Genomic DNA, 25,340 nt, shown 5'->3' with positions numbered 1-25,340 from the left:
GGTATATCCACTGAAGAATAGAATCCGATTGGTTCTGTGGTTACCAAGATCTTAAAGGATGGACGGACACACAGACAGACATCGTTCTACTTTGTATTATAGATCGCCTATCCCTTCATTCCCCCCATCAACACATGTCCTATCACAATAAATGTTTGTTTAAATTATTTTATTGCAAACATTTATAAATCATCAGCCCATTATTAATCGTAAAATGAAGTGTGGAAAAAAACGTTTGCTTAAAAAATGATTATTTTTGCGTTTATACGCAATTATATTGTTATCAAAAGAGGGCATTAACGTCCATAAATAGACCAAATTAAAAACTTATATTGTCTTAAGACAAATAAAAAGTACAATAAACTGAAAGATAGTATTATTCAATTTAGAAGTTTTGTGAAGTTTCTTTTTTTAAATTCCATAGCGTTCTTTCTTGGCATTATAATAAAGCCATTAATAAAAGTCAAGTCTACATTAAAGCTGTAAAGGTTGAAATTATTTTTCTAGCACAACAAAGAAGAAAAGATTAAATATTTCCAGTATGGCTTCGAAACCAATAAGTATTCGCTGGATTAGAACCGATTCTTCTCAGCCATACTGAAAAATCATGTATAGCATCGTATTACTGACAATTTCCCACGGATATTAAAATGAAAATCATAAAATTAATAACCTTTTTGTTATCCCGGGCATTAGGCCCGTCAGGGATAACAAAACTGGTTTTAATCTTATAATTTTTATTTTAATTAGCGTGGAAGCTGTCTCTAATACGATGCGATAAATAACAATTCTATTCATATCCCTTTTCGCTCTTTTATTATTAAGTATAAGAACTTACAGGGAGGAATTAGTTTTTTTATTACACTAGTCCCCAAAGTATTTTAATAATGTTTTTTTTGTTTGGTAATCACTTTGGGGACTAAGGTGAATACTGATTGGTTCGTTCATTAAGTTAAGTGTTCGAACGTTTAAACCACTAATTGTAAATTGTATAAAAAAGTTATATTGTGTATCATCATTGGGAATGTACTTCAATAATATCAGTCATTGTCTTATTCCTTTAGATTCCTGTAAAACAAAACTTACCCTGGAGGGTGAGATACCTCCGTTACATTTATCATCATATTTTCCATTGGCAGCTATAGTCTCCGCAGATCCAGTCGTTTTTCTCCTAAAATAATATATATTTCTAATTGTTATCACGTAGACAACTTTCCGTGGATATGTAACTGAAAAAAACTCTAAGATTAAAACTAATTTTATTAGCCCCAAGGGACAAAATAATTTAAGAATTTTTGTTTGAATATCCACAAAAAAAATGTCTTAAATTCGATGCTATACACGATTTTTAGTGTGAAATCGTTGATTAACATTTTCAAACATCCTTCATTTCTTGTATGTTATAACAACTACATATATGTATGCTCTTAATCAGAGAGAGAGGGGACAATGGGCTGTTTATTAAACTATAGTCCCCAAAGTTTTATAATAACGTTTTCTCATTAGTTGGCTTAACAACTTTGGTGACTTTAGGAAATTTTGATTGGTTGAATCAATAAGTTGAGTGTTTAAACGTTTAAACAAAAATTTTAATTTTGTAATCATCATTGGGGATGCACATCAATTTATCGGCCTATTAGATCCCTGACTATTAATTGTTATTTCTATTTTTTCAGACATACTATTAATAATACACAAAACAAAGCAATTATTTGATGGATTCTTTCTTTACAAAACAGAAATAAAACCAGACAAGAATTGGAGAACAAAAAAGCCTAACATTATGCTGGATAAAAACAAATACTATGTTCATTGATCTAATGGCAAATTTTTGTCTTAGGTGATCAAATATTTTAGTCAGAGGGAGAGGGAACAATGGGCTATTTATTACACTAGTCCCCAAAGTTTTATAACAATGATTTCTTATTCGTTGACTTAACAACTTTCGGAACTTTAGTGAATTTTGATTGATTGTTTCATTAAGTTGAGTGTTCTAACGTTTCGGCCACTAATTTTAATCTACAAAAAGGGGTAGTTTTATGGATCATCATTGGGGATATACATCAATTTATAGGCCATTGTCTTATCCCTTTAGATCCCTGCATTTTAATTTTTAATGTTAAAAATTTACCTTGTAGCTAAATTGTCAGCAAACTGAACTTTATGCTGAGTGCCACTCAGTGCCTTAGGAAACGAATTCGGATGAATATCGTCGTCCGAATGTTTCCCGCCCTTTCCATTGGTCAGCTGATCTTGGTGACTGTGCCCGCGCAGTACGGAAGGAATGGTTGTGTTGTTCTTGACGGGGGTGTGACTTGGTGATGTTGTGGCTCCATTCTGGTAGGACAGTGACTATATAAAAAAAAAACCAATATTATAACTATTTATATTATTACATTCCTAGCAAACTTTATCTTTAATTGCATTTTCATGTTTTTATGTCTATATTTTAGACAGAATATTGAGTGTTATATATGTTTACAACAACATTATATATCTAAGTTTAATGCGGTATTTGGCCTCTGAGCAAGGTAAATAGAGATATATGTTATTTGATATTATGTTCCACTAATGCAAATACCCCTTTAATTAGTCTTAAAACGTAAAGTTCCCTACAATAAATGTTTAAGTATAGATGTATAACCCAGACAACTACCTGACCCAAGTGGCGGGGACCTTTTTCGAACCCAGTAAAAGTGTCTGACTATGACGTCAGAAAAAATTAACAATTAACCAATGAGAGACCGCTATATATTTTACCATTGGTCAATTGCAGTGAATACTGGCTTCTCATTGGTTAATTGTTATTTTTTTCTGACGTCATAGTTCGACACTTTTACGAGGTTCACCTTTTTAGTCTGCTAGCCAATTGCTTTTTTCTCTTATGTATCAATTTGACTGTTTTTATATTTCCGACGCTATTGGCTGATATTTAAAGACACAATTGAAAGTCGGCAAAGGGTCCCAACCCCATGCCTAGATATACATATAGCTCGTGCCCCCTCTATTATTTTACTAAATACATCCTACAAGGGGCTTAACCTTATTATTTTGCCTAAGCAAACCAAAGAGCTGTACAAACAATTGTTTAGTTGAAAATAAACTGCAGGGTGTGTGGGAAAGGGGTATATTTGTAAATTTTATGGATATTGCTGGATTAGAGGAAAACCAGGCCAAACTTTGCTGCCTTTCATACTTCTGATAGTATGTACAACAACAATACTTCAATATGTTTAAACAACAGATTAAAATTCCGCCTTACAGATTTTGACAAAGAGGGTCATATTTTTCGCTTATTTTCCGTGTGTGTTAGCGTTTGGTCAAATGCACTTATTAAGTCAACTTGTTCTTAATTATGAACATTTCATATAAGACATGTGGTTAAAATTAAGAACAATTTGACTTAACAAGAGCATTTGACTCTAACACACAACTTTACGGATAATACGCAACAAAAATTAAATATGTATTTTTTATCTTGAATCTTTAGCCACGATTTTGTATATTGTATGAAACCTGTATTTATTGAGATTGTATGAATGTTATGAATGGTGCATGCAGGATATTTGAGTGTGTGTAGTTATGGTTGGCTGGCCCACCATATTTATACAAATATAACATTACATATGCTTCAAATTACAGAACAGGGTAGCCATTTAAAAAATTCTTTGGTGCAGTTTACTTTTTTGTAAATTAGTGGCTATGCCTCTAGAGGCTTTAAAGGGCACTTGAGATAGGGGGGCAAGTCAAAAACCCCCCTCCACTTTTGCTTTAATTTCTAAAAGAAAAAGTAGAATAAAATTTAATTTGGGATAATTTTTTCCCCAAAAAACACTTATTATTCTTCCCGGGACAAATGAGAAGCTACACTGTAATGGAGAACCATATCAGTTATGAGGTTAGCTAGATCCTTTGGTTCACACAGATCCTGTAATGAAAGGGATAGTTGCATGAAGTGCATTTCAGAAAAAAATTCAAGCAGAAGTTACAAGTATACCATCAAACATGTATAATTTTGTATTACAATCAATAACAAACAATTAGACACCACTATATTAGTTGTCATGTTGTTTTTGTGAAAATAAGCCAGCTAAATAAGCTGCATGTATAAAAAATGATTTTCAAGTCTTGATGTTTTTAAAACTGCGTGATAAAAAAATGAATTCTTTCAAACATATGCCCTGTAAATGTTGTTTAAACTATTGAACAGGAAATATTATGCAGTTCAGTAAATTCAAGTCTATATGAATTTCGTGCAACTACCCATTTATCCACCCTAAATCTAAACAGTATATCTTCCCTTAAAAAAAACCTTGTAAACTATATGAGAAATGAAAGTTTTAATGATGTTTAGAATAAATGAATTTTCAAAAATTCTGAAACATGTTTATTTTGTATCACCCTGTAGAAATGCATCACATACCTAACTTTTCATTTTCAGGACATTTTCCCTTATTTGACATTCTTGGGGACACACAGACTAAATCTTTTAGACCAAGCAGTGACAGATTTTCTTTAGATGCATTTTTAGCCAGAGAGCTGGGACAATGGGCTGTTTATTACACAAGTCCCCAAAGTTTTACAATAACGTTTTCTTTTTCGTTGGCTTAACAACTTCGGAGACTTTTGAAAAATTTCAATTGGTTAGTTTATTAAATTGAGTTTCCATATATTGAGGATGTACATCAATTACTCGGCTATTGTCTTATCCCTTTATATCCCTGCATTTTTAGTTTTCCTTTTAAAGCTGTCACAATTTGACTTAACCAAAGTTTTTTCCTATGTTTGGTAACTTTTAAAAAACTATACCTATAACATTCGGAAGATTTAAAGCTGAATATAAAGTTATCTGCAAGGTTATTTGTCACTCATTATTACTTTTGTTAAATGTAATTGTGTTGACAATTTTATTTAAAACAAAAGTCAAAAGATGGAGGGTATAATAATTTCATTATTTTAATTTCAGACCTTTGAAATTGGGGGAAAGGAGGTAAAATTTGTCCAAGTGCGATTTCTCTTGGGAGGGTGGAGATACCTAACCCCCAAAATATTAGCCTTCCCTGGATCTACAAGAAGCTTTAAATGTAGCGGAGAACCTTGTAGGCTCTGCGGTTATCGAGATCTCAAGCTACATATACACATCCTGGTACTTTTATAAAATGAATAACAAAACATGCGGTAGGATATTCTAACAAACCTCTAAGTTCAGACAAGAAAAAAAAAACATATCCAAATACCTTTCTGTTCAGACGTCATATTCTTAAACGAGAGTTGGCTCGATATAACTATCTCACTATTGGCTAGTTTACTATAAGTACATATCTATTTATCTATTTCAATTTTCCTCCCTCGCCATTACTATCTAAAAGAAAGAAGTAAATATTTAATATTTTAAATGATTTTAAAAAGATTTATTCAATTATATTTTTTAGTTACATTACCATCACCAAAGGGTTAATATAATTAAAATTTTTAATTTTAATATTTGAAAACTACGGAAGTGTCGCCACAATCGAATTCTTTTAAAACAGAGTTTTCTTTGATTTTCTATATTATGAACGTATATTTTTTGTTTATTTATTCAAGATTAAATACTTCAATGTAATTCAAATATCAACATGGATTGAAAAACTTTATTCATTCCATAAACAAATAGAATAAAGGTTTTATCGCTTTGGTCAATGAGAGTTTAATGAGGATTATTGGAGCATTATGAGTTTTGAACATTTATTCCTTGGAAAACTTGAGCTCATTTATAGACATTTATTTCCTATACAGATCTGACATAGATCTTGAAGCAATAAAGCAGGCTGTTTTGTAAATGTTAAAAATTGGAAGAATCTATTAAATAAAAGTTATCGCAAATATACTTAGTAAATAAGAAAGCTTTTCAAATAATTAAGACAAAGGAAAAAACAAAAGATAAACATGGAAAATGAATATTCTTTCAAAAATAAAATTTTAGTCAAAAAATTTACAAACCAATAAAAAATTTTAAAACTCTTCTTTTTGAAATAACTTGAAAATAACTTATAATAAAGAAAAGATATATCTGTCGGTCTGTGAGGATCTCGTTAACCACTGAACCGATATGGTACTCCTTTACAGGCTAGCTTCTCATAGGTACTGTAAAGGTTTATAACTATTTCAAGAAAAATCGCCCCTAGAAAAAAAATATTCCCTCAACATTTTTTTCCTCTTTCTTTCTAAAAAGAAAAAAGAAAACCTACGGGGGTGCGACACACCTACTCCCCCCCCCCCCCACCTCTAGTGCCCTTAGAGTCTTCTAGGGGCGGTGCCACTAGTAGGCTATAAATCAAGTAATTGCCATTCAAACATTTCATTTCAAACTTTTAGTAGCAATGCCATTTTTTAATTCGAATTGTCCGTCTAGCCGTTTGTATGAATAATATTTTTTGGGGAAACGTGGTTATCTCGACTCCTATAAAAGATAGACGGCTGAAACTTCTTGTCAACATTCAAAATAATATGGAGCATAATCAAGTATGAAACATTCGTGACTATCAGACTGCGTTTAGGCAGGTCTTTAGCTACTTGGTTATATTTTCAATTTTTTTTGATGACAGTATCAAATTAAATTTCCAAGGGATTTAAGTGTTCAAAGATGAAAGGCCAAATGGTTGTATAAAAATTTTTTTCAATAAGCTTGGTGTTTTTGTTTTTAAAAATATTGTCTCTAATCCTAGATTTTCAGAAAGTCAGGTAAAGCTTTTAATCTGTTGTAATGTAACTACGCAGAAAAGACACAAAAGAATGCATATATACACACACCAACACACAAACACACACACACAGGATGTACTATTCACACAGGATTAAAACTTTAAAAGATTGTATAAATTGAGAAAGAATGTTTATTTTTATCTTGTGAATGTGATACCTATATTTTAAGTTTTCTTGTATTGTTTTCTTTATATTTATCGAAAAGTCAAATATTTAGATCAAATACCTAAGTATTTTGTAATTTAAATGAAAATTATGTGGGTTGATATCTCCCTACATGTCTCATTGTCTAACCTCTACATAAATTTACACCCCCAAAGGCAAAGGATGTGTAACTTTAAAATCTCACACTCCCTTAAAATTAAGGGGTTGTTACTTTTCGTATTTCGCACACCTTCCTTATTGGCAAAACTCTGTACACGCCACTACTTTAAATATTTAACCAATGAGAACCCTGACAATTACATATAAACTGACCTTGGCAATATTTCCATTGTATATATTGAGTGTTGATTTCTCTAGATTATTCTCAGATCCATGCGACTGCAGCAGATTTTCCTCTTCATCTTTTCCGTTTTCAAACAGGGGCACTGAAAAAATATATTATGTGGTTTGAAAATCGTTAAAAGAAACTTTTTGTAATATACACTGTTTTTTTTAATAAAACAAGAGTGTTGCTTAATTTAAATTACTTTTATTGAGAGAATTAAAAATGAAAAAACAAACTCCCCAAGCCAATGAAGAAAATACTACATTGCTTATTAATTTCTGTCAATGGTAAGTGGGCTAAATTAGGCAATACTTTTGTTTCATTAAAAAGAACACTGTATAATGTCTTAAATCAGACAGATACTTCATAAAATAAATTATTTTACCAGCAACCCAAGTACCTTAAATAATTAATGGTAGTCCCTTAATGCATAGTTATATCCTTCATATTTGGCAATAAAAACAGTGTCCTGTCAATATAATGGCTCTAATAAGTTTTACCTAATTATTATCTATGAAAATTATTTTAACAAGGATGACAACATCCATAAAAGCGAAGCACTGAAACGGTAGGACAAACGGACATTAACACTTGTATAGTGTCAGAACTGAATAATCAGAATAGAAAAGTCGAAGAAAAATTGTAAGTAAATTTGTTGAAAAACTACTTGATACAGGATAATTTTTATGGACATACTTACATTTTTAGGACTTGATTATAGAGTTGCTTCTCTTATAATATTGTACTTTGTTGTCCGAGGAATCTATATACCAAAATCAAGATCAAACGGATAATTAGATCACATTAAAATTTGTAGAAAATCAACATGTTTAAAATGGACGTAAGGACATTCTGGTAATGATAATATAGTTCCTACGCTTACTAAATCGTACCAAACTACTACAGGAATGACCATGCAAAGTTTGAAATCGATAGAACAATTCTAACATGCCTAAATAAACAAAAAAAAGCTATCTTTCTCGGACGGACGGACGGACTGACCCTAATTATAGAAAAGTTTCTTTTTTAAAAAGTATCAGAAAATCAAAATACATAAATTCATCCCTTTAAAATTCAAAGTTACTAAAAGAATTAGAATTTATTTATTTATTAGAAGTCAAACGCGTTGATTTAGTCAAACTAACAAATTTTAGCATAAACCCATTTAACATTTTGCAAAAATATTTCAATTCAATTACAAAGAGAGAATTATTCAACTAAGTTAAATGTATATATGCTATATGTTTATCCATTTCTAATGTTATTATGTAATTTGTGATGTAAGTAAATAAGTCAAACAATTAGAATAAAAAAAACATTTTGCAATTAGTTTACAGGATAATTGAATAAGGAAAAGAATAATTAAAATAAAATAATACAAAACAATTTTTAAATTCCTGACAATTTTTTTACTTTCAAAAAAAAATGGGTACCTATTGTTTGTTATTTAATTCGACGAATCTAAAATTTTATGTATGTTTTTTAGCTTTCTTAGATATTTTTTAGGGTCCTTCATATCTTTAATATAAGATTTAAACAATATTTATTCCTACCTTTTTGCAATATTTCATTGAAAATTATAAAACCATTTAATTTTATTGTAAAGGGTGTTTAAAAAAAAACCAATCGCTTCACTCTTTTCAATATAAACCCTACAGTTTTGGTCAAAAACTAACAAAAAATGACCCAAATCATGTCCAAGCAATGCCAATGAGAAAACATAATTGAATTTTGATTTCTACTCACCTCTCCTGAGCACTACAGCTCGAGGCCTAGCCATTGTTGAAAATTTTTCTCTACGTTTAGGGTGCATATTTTATAACAAATTAAGTCAGTTTTGTCTTTTTTAAGAAAAGAATAAACTGTCTAAAGTACTTGAAATCTTGTAGTTAAACTCCATAATGTTTAAAGTTTTTGATGGGGCATATAAAGACCTTTCTATAGACGCCTTAACCAGATTTCTGACTCAATCCTTGCCAATTTGGCATAAAAAAGACAAATCCATCAAACATTGAGACATGACTGTTCTGTGTTAAAAAAATCAACAAATCGTCTTAAATACTTAAAATCTTGTAGATAGAACCCATAATGTTTAGAATTTTTGATGGGGCATATATAGACCTTTATATAGACACCTTAACCAGATTTCTAACACAATCTTAGCCATTTTTACATCAAAAAGAAAGATCTGTCAAACATCATAAACTAGAGAGACCCATCATGTCTAAATGTTTGATGGGTCTGTCTTTTTTATGCCAAATTGGCTAGGATTGAGTTAGAAACCTAGTTAAGGTGTCTATAGAAAGGTTTTTACATGCTCCATCAAAAATTCTAAACATTATAGGGTCTATCTACAAGATTTTAAGTACTTAAGACGATTTGTTGATTTTTAATCTCCATGTAAGGAAAAATTCTCCACAAGAGCTAGGACTCGAGCTGTAGTGCTCAGGATAGGTGAGTAGAAATCAAAATTCAATAGTGCTTTCTCATTGTCATTGCTTGGACATGATTTGTGTCATTTTTTTTTAGTTTATGACTAAAACTGTAGGGTTTATATTGAAAAGAGTGAAGCGATTGGTTTTTTTTTAAACACCCTTTATAAAAAATAGTATATATTATTTGATATCATTAGAATAAATTAAAAGTAATTATACTTCTACATATAAATTACCATTAGTCTATGTTGATTAATAAAAGCATAGCTACTCTATATCTGGAGAATTTTCTTAGGCGCAAACGACCCAGGAAATTCGTAAGGGGGGAAAGGGTAAACTATTTTTAATTTAATATATTTTACCTCAGCTCACCTCCGCATAAGATTTACCCAGAAGTTGGTGAAGTCATAGGCACCCCCAAAAGTATTGGGTATTAACACCCGAGGTAAAGAAAATATTTACCCTCTTTAAGATTTTGAACCCCCCCCCCCCCCTAAAAAAAGCGTGGACATCCTAAATATTGAATACAACCTTTACTAAAAAGAATAAATTCTTTTTCGGTCAGAAATGTTTTTAAGGTTAATTTTATCTGTTGCATATCCCTTTTTGTCTAATTCCGATATGAACCCGCCCTAGTATACGTATAGAAGGACATACTATTATCATAAGACAGAATTCTGCAATAAAAAATAAAGGAAAACACCATTCTTCATTACTATTTAAGTTTGTCGATTTTGTTATTCTATTTAAGAACATAATTGCCTTTTTGAAATCCTAAGTATTACTGGATTTATGATCACTTGGATGTTACACAAGATTAATGTACTGTTATAAAGTGAAACTTGTAGTTTGCTTCAATAACGCTCCCCCCACCCCTCCTACTGGATGAACGAACTGACAAATAAATGTTGTCCATATTAGCAACCTTAATTGGTGACAATTTTTTCCCTGTCATAATTCCACGTATATTCTATGTACATTCAAGTTTTATAGCGTACAAAATAAATATTTACCCCTGTGTCGTTATTTGTGGACAAAATTATCTTTGTTCTTTCTTTTATTTAGAATTCCTTAATATATCACGTGCGTGTCGCGATGCAATTTTCAGCAGGGATCTAAAAGGATGGGACAAATACCGATAAATTAATGTACAACCCCGGGCCAGTGGTGATATACAAAATTACCCCGTCTGTAGATTACAATAATTGGTTGACGTGTTAATTGACACTTAACCTAATGAACCAACCAATTGAAACTAAATGAAAGTTTTATCTTATGAGATACTAAATATAAAGTAGTTAAGTTTGTAGCTTTAACTTATGATTTTGAAACTACTGAACCGAATGAGTTCTCTAATTAAAAGAAAGTTTACATATGTTTTGGGATGGTTTTAGAATATTATAAAAGATTTAAGACTTTAAATGGTCTTCAGCTGTTTTATGTCACTTCACTTCAAATACGGAGCCCCTAGAAATTAGGGGCGCAGCCGCTAGTATGAGATATAGTCTCATTTATTTGTATTTACCAATCTAAATTTTTCACACTGAAAAACCTTGCATTAATTGGTTCAAAAGTTTGTGCCTTTATTCCTGGGGAAAAGTGAAAAGTTAAGGTTGCGCAAGAGGGAATGCTTTGACATTTCAGACACATATTTAACAAAGTAATGAAAACAAATCATTGATTTATGTTCTTATAGTGTTGAAGCCATAGTTTGTGTTAAAAGAAATAACATTTTAAGTTATATAATTTATTAAATATACTTAAATTAAGTTGGAAATACTAAATATACTTTAAAGGTGATATTCATCGACGTCCAAAAAATAGATATGTTGGGTAATTTTCACATGGGGGGGCTGGGGGATATAATGGCAGATTTTATCATTCCCTCCCCAGAAAAAAAAATGTTTACATAAGTTTTACATAATTTCCATTGCTGGGGAGACAAATACCTCTTTACCTCTCCCCTTGGACGTCCCCTTATTAGGTAGTGCCTGGTAATAGGCAAAATATACGTTTAACCTCGATCCTGTAATCTTCGAATGTCACCTAACATAGTGGCATAATGAAAGAATATTTACGTTACGACGCAGTTTGAGGCAGACCAACAATAAACTATTAAGTCAATGCATTTTTCAATGTTAAAGGAAAGGAAGTCAAGTACATTAAGTCATACTTTTTTCTATTCAAGCAAAAATGGACATAATATTACTTGGATGTTACACCAGATTTTCATGTTCTCTAAAAAGTAAAACTCGCAGAGGGCTTAAATAACGATACCCCATTCCCTCCACTTCTACTGGATGAAGGAACTGACCAGTTAATGAGATCCATGTTAGCACACTAGATTGACGACAATTATTCCCCTGTCATAATATCCCGTATATGCTATATCCATTCAAGCAAAACGCTTTCTCACCTGATTTTGACACTTTCAGAGCTGGCCGTGAAATCTTGCAATTATCAGCTGATTTTGACTGATCAGCTGCTGCATTTCCCGCATTTCCTTCATTGGTAACATGATTATTACAAGCTGATGGATCTATTGTAACTTTAACATCACTACTGAAGTCATTGTTGAAAATATTTTTAATGTTATCCTTAGATTTAATATCACCACCCTTATCTCTGTAATCACAAGCCTAGAAATTCGAGTAGACATTATATTTCAAAAATACCACACTGTCATTTGATGAAAGAGTTATGTGAAATACAGAGAATATTTTTTTGATTTATAGATTATTTCAACACCCTCAATCCTTTATAAAGTAGAAAGGCATTTTTGCCTATACCTTAGGATTTCAATTTCATATAAAGTAGAAAGGCATTTTTTCCTATAGCTTAGGGTTTCAATTTCATACTAAGAAAGCCACACATGGCCAATCCCCGTCGAATACAGAGCCCCTAGATGCTAGGGGTGCATCTGCAAGTTTAAAATTAGGGGTTAAAACTAAAGTTTACAATTCTAGAGGGTGATTTAAATCATTTTAGTTTACACCCCCCTAAACATTTAGCCTACAACCCCAAAGCCTTAATTATCAGCCTTCTAGGCTTGAATCATCGGCCCCCTTTCAAAAGTCTATGCACGTACCCAAAATCTTAAAGAGCCATTTAATGCAGGGATACAAGGGATAAGACAATAGCGTATAAATTGAAGTACGTCCCCAATTAAGACACAAAAAATTACCCATTCTGTAGATTAAATTTAGTGGTTGAAACGTTTAAACACTCAACTTTATGAGCCTACCAATCAAAGTTCAGTAAAGCACCAATGTTATTAGGCAAACAAAAGAAAACGTTGTCATAAAACTTTTGGGACTAGTGAAATAAACAGCCCATTGTCCTCGCTTTCTCTGCCCTTGAAGTTTAATTAAATTATAATGTCTACTCCTGTGTACCCACCTTAATGATCATATGATTGATTTCACTGGTAATGGAATTATTATCACAATGGTTGTTAAGTATTAAATGTTTATCTGCATTGTCTGAATTATTACTGGAGGATGATTCCTCTTGCGTCTCTTCACTGGTAACCATGATGAAAACTCTTTCTCCACACTAAAATTTTTAGAAATAATTATTGATATGTGGTTTGATAAAAGAAAATAATAGCTATTATGGCATCGTATTATAGACAGCTTTCCGTGGATATTAAAATGAAAAATTATAACATTTGAACCAGTTTATCAAACCTGTGGGTCGAATACTCGGCCTAACAAAACTGGTAATTATTTTATGATTTTAATTCTAATATTCGTGGAAAATTGTCTGTTATTCAAAGCTATACATGATTTTTCAGTATAGCTGAGAACTGGTTCTAATCCACCGAAGCTATACATGATTTTTTAGTATAGCTGAGAACTGGTTCTAAGCCACCAGATATTAATCGGTTTTGAAGCTATACTGGAAAACATATTACAAACTTGTCGAATTTATGCAAAATTATCTTATAAAATATAAATGAATATCAAAATAAGATTTTTTTGAGAATTTGAAAGTAAATAATATTTTCTGATTGCTTAGGGCGCAAAATTTACAATCTTTTAGAAATGTAGTTCTATCAATTTTTAGCTAAAATAATTTTCTATTAGAATCAATTGAAAACTATCTGTACTTGTAAAAAATGGTTCCAAGAAAGTATGCACAATTAGAAGGGAAAATGTGATAATATTTTCTTTTTTACTTTTATTGTAAAGTGCATTCACTTCTGAGCAAGTATAGTACAAAATATATTGACTTTAATTTGAACTAAACAGTGATGATATCAACCATTAAAGCGAAGTTCAATGTAAAAGATGAGCCGACAAACGAAAATTAACATATGCAAAACGCATCTAATATTTAAACTCATTAGAAGTCTGGATAAATAAATCCGTATAAAACTACTTCATAAATGCTAATTATCCTAAGAATCACTACTCCATCAATTAGGTGATCAATAATTATATTATATTTAAAAAAAAAAAAATCAAAGCTCTAAGAATCCTGTTAAAATTATACATATGCACATTCTTATAATAGAGTTGCTACATTTTCTAAATTGTTACAGGAATCATCATGCAAAGTTTGAAATCGATAGTACAATTCTTATATGTCTAAATCAACGATGAGAGCTATTACACAGTGCGTATGAAGGTGCTTTGACTTTTGTGTCAGAACCTAAATTGGGACATAGTGCATTTCATTACCCTAGGTAAGGTAACTTCATTTCACTTTTCAATAAAATCAAAAATGCAGCCGTTTTTGAGAAAATTAGATTTGAAAATTTCAAGTTCAATTTTCATATACTAGGAGTTACCGCATAATCATGACAAGAAAAGCAAAGGTTATTTATTTAAATTTTTGAACAACTTTGCTTTAATAAAGTCTGTCATAAAACCTCTCTATATATGATTTATTTAAGGCTGAATTTCCGTGACCTTAGCAAAGCAATTGATAAAAAAGACATAAATTAACTTACTTCAGGAGTGGTTTTATGAAGAACTTTATAAAAGCAAACGTGTTCAAAATTTTAAATAAATAATCTTTGCTTTTCTTGTCATGATTATGCGGTAACTCCTAGTGGATGAAAATTAACTTGAAATTTTCAAATCTAATTTTCTTAAAAACGGCTGCATTTTAGATTTTATTGAAAAGTGAAATGAAGTTACCTTACCTAGGGTAATGAAATGCACTATGTCCCAATTTAGGTTCAGACACGAAAGTCAAAGCACCTTCATACGCACTGTGATTAGATATAGACGGACGAATGTACCAAACCAAAATGTAGTAGAGCTTCGCTTCGCTTTGAAAAGATAGCAAAATTTGAGGAAAAGGTGTTTTTTGTACTTAAGTATATTATGCACTTATAATCAAATTTTTTTAAAATAAATGAATTATATTAAAATCTGGGTCATTAAATACATAAACAAAGTACAAGTTATTTGCATTATACAAGACACGATCATTGTGTTTAATTTTTTTTGCAAAGCAATAATGAATAAAGAATATAAATTTTGTTGGATATTTAAATTTTGTTCATCCTTTCTAATAAACTAGGGAATAGTTGTTTTTCACATCGTTTTACAGACAGTTTTCCGCGGATATGAAGATGAAGAATTAAAAAGTAAAAACTGTTTTGTTAGCCCTGATTTTATGATTTTTATTTAAGTATACCTTTCAACCAATTTTCTTTATCTTCTGCTTTTGGTTTATTACTTTTTTTATTACTAGGGGCTTCGCCCCTAGCCTCTAGGGGCTTTGCCCAAAGAGGTTTAATCAAACCAATTTTTCGTATTTTAGATTTAAAAGAAAAATTAAAAAAAAAAATTTGGGGGGAGGGGGAAATTTTTTTTTGGGGGGGGGGGAAGTCGACCCCACTATTTTAATTTTGGTTTTAAAAAGAAAAAAAAATTTTGGGAGGGGTATTTTTCATTTTTTGGGGGGGGTTGGGGGTGTCCCACCACCCAAGAAAATAGTTATAAACCTTCCCGGGACCTATGAGAAGCTACCCTGTAAAGGAGAACCCGATCGGTTCAGCGGTTAGCGAGATCCTTCGCTACAAACAGACAGACAAACAAACAGAAAGACAGACAAACAGACAGACTGACAGACATCGTTCTACTTTGTATTATAGATTCAGGGATCTTAAGGGATAAGACAATGGACGATTACATACCAACCCAATAATGCTAAACAAAATCACTCCATCTGTAGATAAAAATCATCAGATGAACACTGCCAGTTGACGATACCAAGTTCATCCAAAATTTAAGTTTAAGTTGAATAAGTTGCTGACCCCTTATGTATAAGCAATATGATACAGTTTTTATAGGCAAATAACTATTAGATATAATTCTATTTTATATCTAATTAATATCATTTTTCTGTTACATGATACTTAGATAAAGAATACATTTATAGATACATTAAAACAAGAATGACAATATCCAAAAATAATGAATTCCATAGTTATAAAAATAAATGAATTGAAAAACAGCCAAACATATATCATCTATTATACAAAGTAGCTTGATGTCTGTCTTGCTGTCTGTCCGTCCGTCCGTCCGTCTGAAACTTAAGATCTCGGTAACCACTGAACCGATCGGATTCTACTCTTCGGGGAATATACCTACTGGTCCTGTGGTGGTTTTTGGCTATTTTCTTGGGGGGTGGGACACCCCCAACCCCCAAAAAAAACAAAAATTCCCCGCCCTTTTTTTTTTGCAGAACATTTCCTTGGTCCTTTTTTTTTGCAGAACATTTCCTTGGTCTTTTTTTTTTGCAGAACATTTCCCTGGTCCTTTTACGAATTTCGCCTTAATTTTTTTTATCACCTCTTGGGGCAAAGCCCTTAGAGGCTAGGGGCGAAGCCGCTAGTATAAAATAAAGTAGTAAAGGCTTTATGTGTGAAGCTTAAGATCTTGATAACTGATTGGGTTTTCTATTTTAGGTAGGCTTGATACAGATCTTATGATGGTTTTAAGCTATTTTATTTTTAGATTTAAGTCTTATATAAAATATATAAATTATTTTAAATTCATCCAGATTAAAATTATTTTGAAAACCTTTGCAAAAATGCATTCAATTAAAACAAAATTCTAAAATGGAAATTTAATATCTTAAATTTAGCTTTTTCATCTTTACAAGGAAAAATATTTTTTGGGAGTAAATCAAAAAAATAAAAAAAAATTAGATTTTTAATTTTACAATAAGAAGCTTTTTTAATATAGTACTCTTTTCTCTATTAAATTATTTTTTTAATGAAATTTCTTTGTCCTAAAATAAAAGTCCAATGAGCAATGTCATTGGTTTAAAACCAGCTAAACCATACAAACTATACAAGTACTTTGAGTAGTGATTTTTTTAGTCTTTTGGGACTTCTAAAGATTGGTCATTTATATCAATTATTTCATTGAATTATTTATTTTTACTAAATTGTATTCACAGTTGTAGGATATTCGAGACAAAAAATATTTTCCTGACACCAAACATTCACCCTCGCATGAGTTAACTAATTTCAAATGACAAGGATGACAACATTCATAAGTAGGGCAGTTACAAATTCAATTCAAACGCATGAAATAAATGCATCGAACATTCATTTTTTAAATAGGTTAAAAATATCAATTTTATTCTTTTTTACTTCATGTAAAAAAAATATAAAAATTATTACGCAGGAAGTTAAAATGAGTGAATCTAAGCCCTATATATCTCGCTGAACTTGTTATTAACAAATACTTTCTCTACCCTAAATGACAAATAAGTGAGAACTAACTGGCAGCTTCATGAAAAAGAAGGTGTATCAACTTTTTTTTTTATAGCTAGCCGGTTCTTATAGTAAGTAGTAGATGTAAAAAATTTTCATAGAATTCAGATATGCAATCGGTTTTTTTGTAGACCTCTTATTTTTTAAGTAATTTAAGTTTTTTAAAAAAATAATTAAGTCGGTTTTAAGGTACTAAAACGCAACAAAATAAAAGAAGAAAATGGCCAGTAAGAACAAAAATAGTAAGATCTTTAATTTGACACCTTACTTTTAAAATTCTGTTGAGTAATTATTGAAAAAATATATTTTTTTAACCTCGGTTTAATAAAAACTTTAGACCTAAATATTTTCTCAAACAGACATAAAAAACATGGGTTCATATATACCTTTAGAATCAGAAAAATATTACGAATTCATTGTAAGCAAAATTGAAAAAAAGTAAAAAAATTAAAAATTAAACAAATGGCCAATTGTATTTTTTGTTCAGGCAACACTATCGTCTTCCCTTTTTTACCCCCTCTTTACCCCCTCTTTACCCCCTTCCCATTTTTATACTCAATTCAAGAATTAAGACGTTGCCTGTACAATATAATATAATATTTTCATATAATTCCTTTTATTGTAGTTTATATACTATATTGTAAATTTTTTTTCAATTTTGCTTACAATGAATTCGTAATATTTTTCTGATTCTAAAGGTATATATGAACCCATATTTTTTTACCTGTGAAATAATAAAATTAGGTTCAAAGTTTTTATTCTCGTGGGTTTAAAAAAATCGATTTTTTCAATAATTACCTGACAGAATTGAAAAAGTAAGGTGTCAAATTAAAGATCTTACTATTTTTGTTCATAATGGCCATTTTCTTTCTTTTTTTTGTTGCATTTTAGTACCTTAAAATCGACTTATTTTTTTTTTAAAAACTTAAATTACTTAAAAAATAAGAGGTCTACAAAAAAACCGATTGCATATCTGAATTCTATGAAAAATTTTACATCTACTACTTACTAAAAGAACCGGCTAGCTATAAAAAAAAAAGTTGATACACCTTCTTTAAAATAATTTAAACTTATTTTTTGTAAATTTATAAATAATAAATATATAAATTGTACTATGACTGTCTCAATGTCTAACATGATGAAATATTAATTTATGATGACAGTAAAATTTGTACAGAACTTTTTAGGAAAACTCTAAATGCAGATGTTTAGCGTTTACTTAAAATGATTGATAGACTGAGTATACCTAAAACTTGCATAAATGACTGATTTAGACATTTTGAACCTGAAAAAACAATTTACAATTAGCCAAAAATTTATTTCAGAATATGGCCGATTATTTAGAAGGTTAGACCAAGGACGTCCAATGGGGGTGGGATATAGGGGTGATTACCCCTCTCCCAAAAAAAATGAAAAAGCTTGGACTGCTTGAATTTTTACCTCCCAAATGAAACGTTTGAACACTTAACTTAATGAACAAACAAATTAAATTCAATGAAAGTCCTCAAAGTTTTTAAGCCAAAGAGTAAGAAAATATTATTATAAAACTTTGGGGACTAGTCACCAGTGTATTAAATAGCCCATTGTCCCCTTTCTCTCTGGGCGATCTGAAGCACAAATATTGCAGAGTACAATGAATAGGTGATGATCATCTTTTTTCTAGTGTTCTTACAAATAAGCTTGAAAACATGTTGTACTAAATTATTTATTGACATATTATTGAAGAAGCCCCCAAAATTGTACAGAGTTTGGTACCCAATGATAAGGATCCCGCAGGTTTAGTAGAGATTTTTCAAAATTATTTCAATATTATTTTTTACCGGGCTGAGTAATTTACTTTTTTAAATAGTTGGTACAACAGAACAATTATAGAAGCTTTTTTACTATGTTTAGAATTATTTGTGTCGCCTAAACACCCCATTCTTAAAAGCACAAAAATAGCAGTTAAAACTAGTATTTTGTTAAAGGAGAAAAAAAGTTACAAATATTTACACGGCGCACCCGGCTGGGAGGTCATTTGTGTGAAACACTAGGGGCGTGCAAAGAATTTATCAATAGGAGGATAACTGATAATAATTATTTATCGCATCGTATTATAGACAGCTTTCCGCAGATATTAAATTGAAAAATTATAAAATCAAAACTAATTTTGATAGCCCCGAGTGACTGAGAGCCCGGTCTAACAAAGTTGTTATTAATAAAAAAAAATTATTTTAATATTCGTGGATAATTGTCTCTCATACGATAACGTACATGATATTTCAGTGTGGCTAAGAACTGGTTCTAATCCAACGGATACATATTAATTTCAAAGCCATAATGGGGAACAAATTTGAACCAAAACTTTGTCTGACATGTTCAACTTTTTTCTATTTACATATCTCTTTCAAATTCAAGATTAAATAAAAAAAATTTACTATGCCTCCAAATATTAAAAAGGATAATTCTAGAAAAAAAACAAATGTTTTTCTGTTTATAATTTTTCTGATCAAATATTTTTTGTTATCTAATCAATTTTCCTGCAAAATTACACCCTTGCAATATCTTTTTCTGTGCTATATGTATTGAAAGTATTTTAACTTTGTACAAATATGCACAGCGAATAGTACGGTCTTTTTTTACTTACACGTTCATTTTATTTAAAGAATTAAAGTGTCAGCTTGTTCATAGGAAAAAGTGTCGTATTTTGTAATATATCCTCAATTACACCACTATTCTTTTTTACGGGAAAAAAATCGGTGCATTTTAGACTTTAGAATGGCATTTAAAACGTTTGGACACTCATTTTAATGACCCAACCAATCAAAATTCCATAAAAGTCCCCGAAAATATGAAGCCAAGGAATGAGAAAACGTTATTATAAAACTTTGGGGACTAGTGTAATAAACAGCCTATTGCCCCCTTCCCTCCAACATCCCAGCACACAAAGTACTTTTGTTTTCCGATTTTGACGCATTACAAATTACGCAAGTTTCCAGCCTAACAGAGGCTGATATCTGTGCAGTAACAGAAAATGATTCTTTTATTAAGTGGCGGACTAAGTTTCTAATCCAAACCATTGACTGTAAAATATAATCAAACCCTGAGTTTTACAATTAAGTTTCCACATTCGTTGATTTAAAAACTGCATCTTGGTGTAGAAATTGTTCTACATTTTTTTTCCCAAGATTCACATTTATCTGAAAAGTTTTTTTTCTAGAGTTAATATATCTTTCTCTAAGACGTGTACTTTTTAATTTTCAAATACCAATTAAGGGTTCACAGTATTTTTCTATATAATATTAAAAGCAGAATGCATGCAGTATGGGTGGTGGAGGGGTTTCAAGTCCCAAAAATTTGTTTGTGGTTCAAACCAAAACTCAGAGAAACCGCCTAATAATCACAAAAAAAATATCTTAAATAACTAATTATACTTTTGAATCTATCTTCATGTAATTATCCTTTTCTGCATTATAAAAATTTTAATTGAAAACGTTTTAGTTTTCAGTAAACTTATCCCTTTCAATATGAACACAAGCATCTGAACTTTTGCTTTGATCAGTGATATTAAATTTCATTACAATAGGTCAACAAACAAGGAAACACTTTTCCAAAGAAAAAATGCAACAGCTAAAGTTCAAAGAAAATTATTCCGAGTGTTGCTTATACCGATCAATATCCGCTGGATAAGAACCGGTTCTCAGTCTAACGAATTTCATATATTGTATCGTATTATGGACAATTTTCTGCGAATAGTAAAATAAAAAATTATAATATTAATAACAGTTATGATAACATGGACCTTCAGCCGAGAGGCTAACAAAAACCAATATCAAACTTTTATTTATCTTTTTACTATCCGCGGAAAGTTGTCTATAATACGATGCGACAAATAACTATTATAAACTCCTACCTATAATCTTGTCTGCAATTAAGATCTGTTTGTCTGTACTGCTTTCTAAGAAAGCAAAATCTCAGATGTCCCCTGAAAAAAATATTAATAAGCCAAAACTGAGAAAAAATAAGTTTAAATTGACTTCAGTAATTTTTATAAATCAATTTATCTTATTCGTTGGCACAAAAATTTTGTAACCAATAGTTTGTTTTTTTTAAATTAAAGTCTTAAATTTGTTTTGATCATCATTGGAGATGAACATCAATTTATTGTTCATAGTCTTATCCCTTATGATCCCTGAGTGTATCTTATTCTTCTATGAGTCATCTCTATACAAGCAAAGAGATTTATTATCACTTGGAACTAACACCAGATTATCATGCACTCTAATAAAAAGGAACTTGTAGCTGGCTAAAATAATGATACCACCTATCCACCATTATTACCCAATCCCCTCCATCACAAGTGGTTGAACGAACTGACCAAAAAATGTTAGCAACCTAAATTTACGACAATTTTTCCCCTGTCATATTATCCACGTATATTGTACATCAATTAATCAGTCAATATAAACTCACCTATTCCCTGTCATTTGAAAACTTTAGCTCTGTTGATTTGAGAATGACCGACACAGCGAGAACACAGAGAGAAGTCTATATTCATTTTCTAAATACAAAGAAAAAGAATTATTAGTAGATATTAATATATATACAATATCTGTTTTTTACTTTTATCAATCTATATCTATAATCTATTTATATTAATATTGGTAATTAATATTTATTAGCTTTAGTCGGGAATTCAGTGATATCAAATCTGGAGAAAATAATATTTGTCTTTTGATTTTACCAGACAAAAATAAACATTCATTTTGAACATTAAACTTTTTTGTTAGTAACTATTGTGTGCTGTTTACAATAAAAAGACAGATTTGTCTTGATAATGATTATTTTTGGGTGGTATAAAAATCCCTTTTTGTGTTAATCATTAGATTTAATTAAACATTAATTAAATATTCGATATAAGTTCTCAGTGAACCTTAACGTTTTATTCTTTAGAGTAAAACACAAAGATCTTTAAAATGATATTATGGAGCTAGTTAGTAGTTATAAGGAAAAAAAAAATTTGTTTTAAGAACGAAAAAATCAGCAAACAAAGATGACAACATCCCACCAGTCGCCGGAAGGAAAAAGCAGTTTTTTGAAACAGGCTCTCTGAGATTATTACAGATTCTGATATATACATATATAGACTAATGAAAATTGCAAAAAACGAATTAAAAAGCGTTCCTTCTTGGGAGAAAATCCGGGGAAAAGATTTTAGCTATTTTTAACCTAAAATTCACATTGGCAAGCCTGCATAGAAATATACAGATATTTTAAACATGGCATTGCTCAGCACCTAGAAGTGGTAGAAAAATACTACGCATACCATTGGAAAGCTTATAACCTCTAGTTTTCATATTGGTATATAACGTTTTTGTACTATTATCATTTAATGACCTATCCTCTGAAGTATACACAAGTTTAATAAATGCAGTTTTTTCTTGAATTTTAAGTTTGACATTTGTTACACAAACCTTTTAAAAATTATATTGCTTAGCACCTAGGAGTTATTATATAGGTATATTTGTATATTTTGGGTGCATTCAATTTTAGCTTAATTAACCCTTACAGATTGGGGGGGGGGAGCTCCAAGAGCCCCCCCCTCTAGTTTTTTCAATCTTATTTTTTTTGTAGGTAAGATGGAGAGCTGTAACTTCATGACTTTTTAAGTTTAATGATTATACGTCGGCAAGAGTTGATTTTATTAGGATATCTGGTCTGTGTCAGTCGTGGTGTCCGGTCAAAGTCGGTTGGGTAGCAAAAAAATTAGAAAAAATTCTAAATAAATCCTAATTTCTACATTATGACTTTTGTGTATAAGGTAGAAATCTAAAATTTTTTTGGTGAATACTTAGGTATCAATGACCTTCTGAGAAAAGTGGTGTTATGACCGTTTGACCGCTCCCTGACCGACTTTATGACCGATTTTTGTCCGGCTTTTACTACAGACACATATCATGAATATCGTGGCTTCTATTACAGCTAGACACCTAGACACAATATTTGTATTTGGGGGATGTTTTACCCTACTAGACTCTAGAAAAAAGTGCCAAATTGAAATCTGTAATAGCTACTTAGTTCAATTATGTGAAAAATGTTTACATTAGAAATATTAGCTTGATATCTTTTGAAATAATCTCATAGCTCATAATTTTAGTGTTTTATTGGCTTACCCCACAAGCCCCTAGAAGGAAAGAGCCAAAAATAAAATTTTTAAAGTTTTACAGGTAGATCCAATCATATAAGAAAATTTAAAAAAAAAAAAGAATCATTTGATAACTATAACAACAAGTCCAAACAGCCAAGGCAAAATCTTTAGTGGCAATGTATCTCAATTATAAGAATAAATTTTAAATTAAAAAAAATCATCTTGATAGGCTCATAACTTATAATATTTGTGTTTTGGGGGGTGTTAAAACCCACTAGTACCAAGAAGGAAAGTGGCAAAATGAAATCTTTAGTAACTACTTAGCTTAATTATGCAAAACAAAGTTTACAAAAAATTAGTTTGATATCTCTAAAAATAAATTCAGACCTTAGATGTTAGTGTTTTAGAGCTGTTTTACCCCACTAGCCCCTAGAAGGATAGTGCCAAAATTCAATTCTGGTAGATTTAATCATATAAGAGAACTTACAAAAAGAATCATGTTAATATCTATTAACAACAAGCCCAAAAACATCCAGAGCAAAATTTTATACTGAATTTCATTGCCAAAAGGTGTATAAACTCCCCCCCCCCCCCTCCCTCCTTGGTTCTTACTACAAACTATACATATTTCAAAGACTATTTTTAATTAAGCTAAAATTGAATGCACCAAAAATATATAAATATACCTATATAAAATAATTATATAACTCCTAGGTGCTAAGCAATACAATTTTGAAATGTTTGTGTAACAAGTATCAAACTTAAAATTCATGAAAAAACTGCATTTTTAAAACTTGTGTATACTTCAGAGGATAGGTCATTAAATGATAATAGTACAAAAACGTTATATACCAATATGAAAACTAGAGGTTATAAGCTTTCCAATGGTATGCATAGCCTTTTTCTACCACTTCTTGGTGCTGAGCAATGACATATTTAAAATGTCTGTATATTTCTTTGCAGGCTTGACAATGTGAATTTTAGGTTAAAAATAGCTAAAATCTTTTCCCCGGATTTTCTCCCAAGAAGGAAGGCTTTTGATTTCGTTTTTTGCATTTTTCATTAGTCTATATATGTATATATCAGAATCTGTAATAATCTCAGAGAGCCTGTTTAAAAAAACTGCTTTTTCCTTCCGGCGACTAGTGATCCATACAAGCGAAGGATAAACGAACAATAACTATTGCAATAGGAACTCAATAAGCAGAAACGCTAAACATGTTTAAATTAATGAAAAGCGCTAACCGTTACGGAAGGACAGACGCACGGACTGACTCCAATTATAGAAAAGCCTAGGTTTTAAAAATATTAAAATTTTACGTACCTAACCAAAACACTCATAAAAAAAAGTTTCCGTTTCCGGAATTTTTTTAAGTTAAATTTCTTTTTTTTGTAAGAACTTCTAAGTTTTTTAATAAAAATAATCTGAAAAATAGAAAGCATTAATAAAATGTTTAATAAAGGCAAAAAAGTACATTTTTATTCATTAGTACCGCAGCAATACAAGCCAGAAAAATTAGGAGGGGGATTTTTTTGGGGGAGTGGTGGAAGCCTCGCCAAAAATAGTTATAAACCTACCCAGGACATATGAGAAGTTACAAAGTAAAGGAGAACCGGATCGATTCAGCCGTTAGCGAGATCCTTCGGTAGAGAGAGACACAAGAGATCCTGTTACTTTTATATAAGGATTATACAGTAAAAATAGAGAGAAGTTAATATGATTAATAACAAGAAAGTTATATAGGGGCTGGACTTCTAATAAATCAAAAATGAGGAAATGTTGACTTAAAATCAAAGACG

General features: G+C 30.7%; 1 protein-coding gene across 6 annotated transcripts in view; it reads right to left on the bottom strand.

Moving 5' to 3' along the window:
* Positions 1 to 24,967, bottom strand: part of LOC145312907 (monocarboxylate transporter 9-like) — a 73,832-nt gene extending 48,865 nt beyond the window's left edge. For all 6 annotated transcript variants that reach the window (XM_080152121.1, XM_080152126.1, XM_080152134.1 and 3 more), the window contains exons 1-8: positions 24,865 to 24,967; positions 21,866 to 21,953; positions 21,306 to 21,377; positions 13,069 to 13,224; positions 12,086 to 12,308; positions 7,222 to 7,334; positions 2,132 to 2,352; positions 1,087 to 1,171 (exon numbers count right to left, since the gene is read on the bottom strand). In XM_080152121.1, coding sequence (XP_080008247.1) covers positions 1,087 to 1,171; positions 2,132 to 2,352; positions 7,222 to 7,334; positions 12,086 to 12,308; positions 13,069 to 13,203 — 777 coding nt within the window. In that variant the 5' untranslated portion in view covers positions 13,204 to 13,224; positions 21,306 to 21,377; positions 21,866 to 21,953; positions 24,865 to 24,967. The remainder of the gene's footprint in view (positions 1 to 1,086; positions 1,172 to 2,131; positions 2,353 to 7,221; positions 7,335 to 12,085; positions 12,309 to 13,068; positions 13,225 to 21,305; positions 21,378 to 21,865; positions 21,954 to 24,864) is intronic.
* Between the last annotated feature and the right edge of the window lie 373 nt (positions 24,968 to 25,340).

The sequence above is a fragment of the Acartia tonsa genome, chromosome 1 (assembly GCF_053477335.1).
Source record: "Acartia tonsa isolate MP-2025a chromosome 1, ASM5347733v1, whole genome shotgun sequence".
NCBI classification, from domain to species: Eukaryota; Metazoa; Arthropoda; class Copepoda; order Calanoida; family Acartiidae; genus Acartia; species Acartia tonsa.
Note: the sequence above shows the minus strand (reverse complement) of the source record. Positions and strands in the feature narration are given on the sequence as shown.